This window comes from Salarias fasciatus, chromosome 12 (genome assembly GCF_902148845.1).
Source record: "Salarias fasciatus chromosome 12, fSalaFa1.1, whole genome shotgun sequence".
In the NCBI taxonomy this organism is placed as follows: Eukaryota; Metazoa; Chordata; class Actinopteri; order Blenniiformes; family Blenniidae; genus Salarias; species Salarias fasciatus.
In genome coordinates this window covers 29,523,958-29,531,715 of record NC_043756.1, presented here as the reverse complement: position 1 = coordinate 29,531,715, position 7,758 = coordinate 29,523,958, and the positions used below count along the sequence as shown (strand labels likewise).

Genomic DNA, 7,758 nt, shown 5'->3' with positions numbered 1-7,758 from the left:
TAAGTGTCGTCCATTTGCCATTTTATTTACCATTTATTTCATTAATCAAATATTCCGTTTTATAATAACTACCTGAACATGCATCTTAAAGTTCCATTAAGACTGGATACAAATTATTTGACATAAGTTCTTTAAAGTAATGCAATAGTTACTTAGCCTAGTAATTAGTTACCTTTAGAATATTTTAACTTACTCTTTAACTCAGTTACTTGTTTGAAGAAGTAACCAGCAACCATAACTAATTATTTTTTAAAAGTGATGTGGATAACACAGCTAACCCGTGTCTCTCTCCTGTAGTCCTCAGCCAGGAGAGTTCTAATTGCCACCATCGTCTAATTTGCATAGTTGCTCATTTGCATATCTGTGTAGTGATGGAATCATTCGAAACTGATACACTGTTGCCAGCTCCTGTCAGCAAAGTTCAAAATGACGTCATCATACAGAAAGAAAAAGTCGCACGGTGCAAAGTGCGTTGGTGTTTCGGATCAAATGGTTTCCCTGTTGAACGGTGATCGACTTCCTGCCACGAAGCTGGTCACGCGTCAACATGGACACCAGTTAATCCGAAACACCGGCGGCTTGCATTCAGAAACCGGAAACGAGGCTGTGTGTGCGGCTGGAACACCGGAGCGCCGGCACGCCGGGTCACCGGAGAGCATGTGTGACTCGACCCTGGACTATCTGTGCGGCCGCGGGCTGATCCGGAGGACGGACGCCGCGGAGGTGATCTGGAGCCACGCTGTAAACAGCAGGAGTCGGCTGCAGGAGGCGCTGTCAGGTGGGCTCCGTGGAGGAGGAGGAGGAGGAGGAGGAGGAGGAAGAGGAGGAAGAGGAGGAGGAGGTGTTCAAAGCATCTCCCGTTTAAAGCACCGCGCAGCTTTAAGCTCCTCAGACAGATTAGTCTGTATCCTGCTTCACCTGCTTGTACTTCAGTGTCACTGCTCCCCTCAGGTCCGTCACACATGCTCGAGGCCGACGTGATCCTGAGAGGTCGCGACCCCCGCGAGCCCGTCATGGCCCACCCACCCGACACAGACAGCGACGTGACGCTGCGGGAGTTCCTGCAGGCCGTGAAGCCTCATGGGAAGGGCGTCAAGCTGGACTTCAAGAGGTGGAATTGAATCCGCGTTGCGCAGTGCGCGCAGGTCGCGGAAGTGTGCGCCTACGCCAGAGCGCCATAGCAAACAAAACATGACGGTAAACGTGAAAGTAGACGGAGCTAGAGCCTGATGGCTCCACTGAAAGACACCGAAAGAGTGAAAAACTCGTGGAAAGAGAGAGAGACTGTCTGGAGGGAGGAGGAGGTCTGCAGACAGAAGTGAAAAAGTAACTAATCGCTCCCGCGCCGCCCCCGCGATTCAGAAACAGAAAAAAAAAAGGCTAAATAAACTTTAATACTTAAAGATAATGTACTGACAGTGTATGTGCTTAATTTTCTCTAAATAATCCGTAATAAAGGAGCAGATAAACAGTCTGTAGAGCCGGAAAAGCTTCTCGAGGCTGCGTGGATCACCGCGCCTGCATGAGACGCGCACAGCTGAGCTCAAAATGTAGCTTGGGAGAAAGCGCGTCCGCATCGGTGGTGCGCGGACCTTCCAAAGCGGACGCGGAAACGCGTACATGTGAAGCATGGACCTTACAAACACATGACACCGTCAGGATGGAGCCGGGAGTGAATAAACTCAACAAAACTTCTCAAAGAGGAAAGGAAACGAGTCAGAAAGCGAGGAGTACAACCCAAGATGGGGTGAAAAATGTCAGATATTTTCAATAAAGCCAAAATAAATACTTTCATAACAAATCTGAAAATGAAGTAAAAAATGTTGAACATAAAGTTTGCCTTTTAAGAGTAAAGTCAAAATATTGATAATAAATGTGAATATGTTGAAATATACGAAAATACTGTGTAAAGTTTTACAACAAAAATTGCATTTATTACCATTAAAGGTGGTAAAGAATTTGATCAATGAGCCGAAATGTCGCCTTGCTGCAAAATGTGAATTATAATGAAATATTAGCATTTTTGAAAGCAGATTCTTATGTTTTTTTTTGTTTTTTTTTTTAAAGAAAACTAGAAAATTAAGAACATGGAATAAAGTTTAATTCAGATTTAAGTTAAAATTTAAGAAAACAAATTACGGGGTTATCTTAAAGCTGAAAATTACATTTTAAAGGAGAAAGTTAAAAATATTGATAATAATGTCCACACATTTCTGGGAATATCAAATTCAAATATTGAAGCAAAGTTTTGAAAAATATTTCAAATAAAGCGTAGCAAATTAAAGCTCGTGTCCGGAGTTTCCGTTCGTTTCCAACGTATGTGTCATTTTTCAACAGAGCTTAAATGTGTCAGTCTGGTTCAATACTACAATATAATATTAGCATAAAGCAATATAAAAATTTATTTATGAGCCCCGCCTTCGTCTCATAGACCCCCGTGTTATCCGAAAAAGCGCCGGTCAGCGTCAGCCAATAGACTTCGAGCTTCCGCATTCTCGTGCTGTCAATCAAAGTGTGCACGCAGCCAGAGAGCACGCGCACTCGCCCAGGCAGAGTTAGCTCCGCAGCAGCCGACCCGCTTACCTCGGATATATCCACTGTCTGCTGAACATCCACCGTAAACAGCTAAACATAGAGGATGCTGTAGGACTCGGAGGCTCTCATTTTCACCCGACAGATAACTCGCGTGCACAATTAAAGGGGCGTGGCTTGGTCGCTCATGAAAGCAGAGGGAGGGTGGAACCTGAGACGTTGGATTAAAAAAAAAACCTCTCTCTTTCAAAACTCCGGACACGAACTTTAACAAATGAAACTCAAGTCAAAGTTTCAAAAAAGTTTCGCAAAGCTGCTCAGAAAAATGAGAAAAGTCAAAGGTGGATATACAATGGGGGAAATAAGTATTGAACGCATTAACTGTTTTGTCATTACATTTATTTCCAAAGATGCAATTCATGTGACATTTCTTCCAGACACTGGTATTAACTCAAATAATCCACACATGAAAAGAAATCACAACATTCAAATCCATAAATAGTGATTATGTGGAATTAAGTGCAATAACACAGGAAAAAAGTATTGAACACACTATCTGAGACTCGTTTAATACTTTGTGGAGAAGCCTTTGTTTGCAATGACTGCTTCCAGACGCTTGTTGTATGTATGAACTAATCGCCCACACTGCTCAGGTGTGATTTTTGCCCATTCCTCCGCACAGATTGTCTTCAAATCCTGAATATTCTTTGGTGCCCTCTGGTGAACCCTTATCTTTAGTTCTTTCCACAAATGTTCGATCGGATTTAAGTCAGGTGATTGACTGGGCCATTCTAACACATTGATTTTCTTTGTTTTAAACCATTTGAGAGTCAACTTTGCCGTGTGCTTCGGATCGTTGTCCTGTTGAAAGGTCCAGCCCCGTCTCATCTTCATCATCCTGGTGGATGGCAGGAGGTTCATCTCAAGAATTTGCCGATAGATGTTTCCATTCATGGCTCCTTCAATTATATGAAGTCTGCCAGTACCACGAGATGAGAAACAACCCCATGCCATGATGTTTCCACCACCAAACTTCACTGTTGGTATAGTGTTATTTGGGTGATGTGCAGTGCCATTTCTCCTCCAAACATGGTGTGTAGTATGACAGCCAAAAAGTTCAATTTTGGTCTCATCTGACCAGACAACATTCTCCCAGTATTCCACAGGCTTATCCAGATGCTGTTTAGCAAACTTTAGACGAGCTTCAACATGCCTTTTTTTGAGGAACGGAGTCTTGCGGGCTGAGCGTCCATAGAGGCCATGGCGGTGGAGTGCATTGCCTATCGTTTTCTCTGTAACACTTGTACCTGCTGCCTCCATGTCTTGCTGGAGTGCTTTCCGGGTGGTCCTTGGCTCGTTGAGAACTCTTCTGACCATCTTTCTGACTCCCTGGTCAGAAATCTTGCGAGGAGCTCCTGTGCGCGGCCTGTTGATGATAAGGTGATGCTTCTTCCACTTGCGGATAATGGCCCCAACGGTGCTTACTGGAATACTCAGATTCTTTGAGATAAGTCTGTAACCAGTTCCATTCTGATGCTGAGCAACAATCAGGCTGCGAAGGTCTTGAGAGAGCTCCTTGCTTTTACCCATCATGAGATGTGTCTTGTTTGACTACTTGGTGAAAAAACTACCTGTTTATAGGGCCATCAATTAGCACTAACCCAGCTGATGTTGGTTTGCACTTATAGGAAGTACAAAGACTAATTACTTTCAGGTGTGAGATGGTATGGCGCCTTTCCTTGACAAACTATACAGCTTTCCCATGGTGTGTTCAATACTTTTTTCCTGTGTTATTGCACTTAATTCCACATAATCACTATTTATGGATTTGAATGTTGTGATTTCTTTTCATGTGTGGATTATTTGAGTTAATACCAGTGTCTGGAAGAAATGTCACATGAATTGCATCTTTGGAAATAAATGTAATGACAAAACGGTTAACGCGTTCAATACTTATTTCCCCCATTGTATATTGGTAATTGTGTCAGAATATTGGAAACAGAGACACTATCCAAGAAAAAGTGGAAATATGACATGAATAAATATGAATATGAATGAGGTGTGAATGTGAGGATAGGGTGCTGATTCTGCTGTCCCTGCAGCCTGGAACCGGTGTCCCCGTCCATGGCTCTGCTGGACGAGCTGCTGGACGAAGCGAGCGCGCCCCTGTGGGTGAACGCGGACGTCCTGCCGGGCCCCGCCGGCCAGGCCACGCCGCTGGACGCACAGGCATTCCTGAGGGCCGTCTCCAGCCTGCCGCCTCACGCCGTGCTGTCTCTGGGGTGGACCACAGGGTGGACGGCCGGCGCCGAGAACCCAGGTCGGTGCTCACATCCATCAGCTTCAAGCTACTGCTCCGTTTTCTGTTCTCCACATTTTGGCATAAAATCTTAACTAGGATCTGAAAAACAGATCATGTAGGAGGTTAGAAGGACTGGAAGTTTGAGAAGGAGTTAGAGACATTTGAGAGAAAGTCTGGAACAACAGAGTGGGACCCAGCTTTAGTTGATCCAGCAGGGGCTTCGTGCTGCGGCTGTTCTGCAGGTTACAGCTGGGACATGGTCCATGTGATGGAGCAGACCTGTCGGGACCTGCGTCACCCCGTCACCTTCCCGGTGCGAGCCGCCCTGCTGGCCTCGTCCTTCCCACAGCTCTGCTGGCTGCTGCAGCAGTCCGACAGGTGGGCGCTCGGGAATCGAACATGTGACAGGTTAACCGCGCGAGCCGTGTAACCCCCTCAGTGTGTGTGGTTCTGCAGGTTCTCTCTCACCGTGTGGACCGGATCTCAGGACCAGGTCTCGGTTCAGGACCTGCTGCCCTACAGGAAGCAGTTCCACGCCAGCCGGGTCTTCTACGACCTGCCCGAGCCCCTCAGAGTCCAGCTCAGCAGCGTTTCTGCACACGGCTGAAAACTGATACGTCACGTCCTCCAGGGCAGTGTTACTCAAGTGGTGGGTTGTGGGCCCAAAAGTGGGTCGCAGGGGGGAAAGTAACCTTGAGTGACCTTTCACTCTCCCAAACAGTAGTTGGCGATAATTCCCTGTAATGCAGATTGACACCCTGCATTTGACACCATAGAAGAAGATTTTTTGGACTCTCATGGACTTTCAGAAACATTTACTCTATGCACCTACTTCTCGCTCCGCACACCACGTGCTTTGATAAGCAGCGCTGCCACCGTTTTTTGTTGTTCAATGTTTTTGTCTTGCTTGTAATTTCTGTGTTTGTTCTTTTCCTGTTTTGTTTTGTTAGAACAGAGACTCTCACACACGCACTCACACACACACACCCACATATCTCCACAATCACACTCACATGAACACCCACTCAACATAATGTCCCCTTTTCTCTTTGAAATCAACCCACCTACATGTCAACTGTAAAATTTGTAACCTGGAATGTGCGTGGTATGGGCACACGGTTAAAGAAAAATAAAATATTCAATCACCTCACCTCACTCCAGGCAGATATCTGTTTGTTACAAGAAACACACCTCTCAGAATTAGACAACACTAAGAGAGACAGATATGATATTATATGTCAAGCCGAAAGATTTATGGCCCCCCAATAAACCCCTCCCCTCGCCATTTGTGGACCATTTGTCCACCACCGTATGTCCACTGCGCATTTGTCTCTCCCCCCCCAACTTCCTTCCGTCTGAGGTCTTTTGAAGTTTTTACGATGTGTTAGGTGTTGACACATCTGAAGGGATGAGTAGGAGCCAGACAGACGGTTAGAGGGGGGTGAATTTATATTGTACTTAGAGATGGCGGAGAAACGTGTTATGAAGAGGTCATATTACAAGCCGAGTCATCCTGGTAGTTTCGGCGGGGTAGAAAGAAAAGTTAGGGTGGAAGATGTGAAAGACTTTTTATCATCTCAAGACTCCTATACTCTGCATAAACCGGCTAGGGTGCATTTTCCAAGGAACAGAGTTTTTGTTACAAGACCTCTCAAACAGTTTCAGGCAGACCTTTGCGATATGCGCGCGTTAGCGGACGAAAATGATGGGTATAGTTATTTACTCACGGTCATAGATGTGTTTTCGAAATTAGCGTACGTGCGAGCTTTGAGAAAGAAGACTGCGGCGGAGGTGGTGTCTGCCTTTGAATCCGTCTTTCGTGAGAGCCAGACGCCTGAAAAACTACAGACTGATGCAAATTTACTACAAATTGTAGTAAAATGTAATATCTAACAGACTGTTTGAAAATTGTATGATTGAAAAATGTTAATGAGTTAAATGTTAATGAGTCTATTTTTTTCCCTTTCTGCAGCTCCGGCTCATAGAATGAACCTTCGATCACTTCGCCGTCATAATCTTTGAGTTTATATACGCGGAGTACGCAGAATGCATTCTGACACCGTAAATACTTCATCCGTGAAACTCTGTTCGTATTTTTTTATCGAAGACCCCTCGCAACTTGGATATTCTGACAACATCGCCAACCTTAAATCCTGTCTTTCTTATTTTTTTTCTCTTGTCTGGTGGTGTAGGCGTACCGTACAAATTGTGAAACACTTGAAGGCCCTTAGTCACATCAACCGGGCGCATTTTTATACTACTGTGGTGAGTGTTATTATAGCTTTTTACTAAGTCTGGTAGGACCTCCACGTATCGTCTAGTGTTCTTAGCAGTGAAATTCTAGTCTTTTGCGTTCGGTTAAATCTTTCAACCACGCTCAAAGGTGAGCCCGTCTTCCTATCGCAAAGGTCTGCCTGAAACTGTTTGAGAGGTCTTGTAACAAAAACTCTGTTCCTTGGAAAATGTACCCTAGCCGGTTTATGCAGAGTATAGGAGTCTTGAGATGATAAAAAAAGTCTTTCACATCTTCCACCCTAACTTTCTTTCTTTCTACCCCGCCGAAACTACCAGGATGACTCGGCTTGTAATATGACCTCTTCATAACACGTTTCTCCGCCATCTCTAAGTACAATATAAATTCACCCCCCTCTAACCGTCTGTCTGGCTCCTACTCATCCCTTCAGATGTGTCAACACCTAACACATCGTAAAAACTTCAAAAGACCTCAGAAGGAAGGAGGGGGGGGGGGGCAAATGCGCAGTGGACATACGGTGGACAAATGGTCCACAAATGGCGAGGGGAGGGGTTTATTGGGGGGCCATAAATCTTTCGGCTTGACATATAATATCATATCTGTCTCTCTACACTAAACTACTATCATCCCAATTCACCCATTCATTTTCATCTCACTACAATAAAAAACA

General features: G+C 45.0%; 1 protein-coding gene across 1 annotated transcript; it reads left to right on the top strand.

Moving 5' to 3' along the window:
• Positions 1–585: 585 nt before the first annotated feature.
• On the top strand, positions 586–6,090 carry fam151b (family with sequence similarity 151 member B). Its single transcript, XM_030104889.1, has 5 exons — positions 586–778; positions 952–1,111; positions 4,635–4,852; positions 5,077–5,212; positions 5,291–6,090. Exons 1-5 carry the CDS (start codon positions 658–660, stop codon positions 5,439–5,441), a joined length of 786 nt encoding a protein of 261 aa, XP_029960749.1. The 5' UTR covers positions 586–657; the 3' UTR covers positions 5,442–6,090.
• Positions 6,091–7,758: the final 1,668 nt, after the last annotated feature.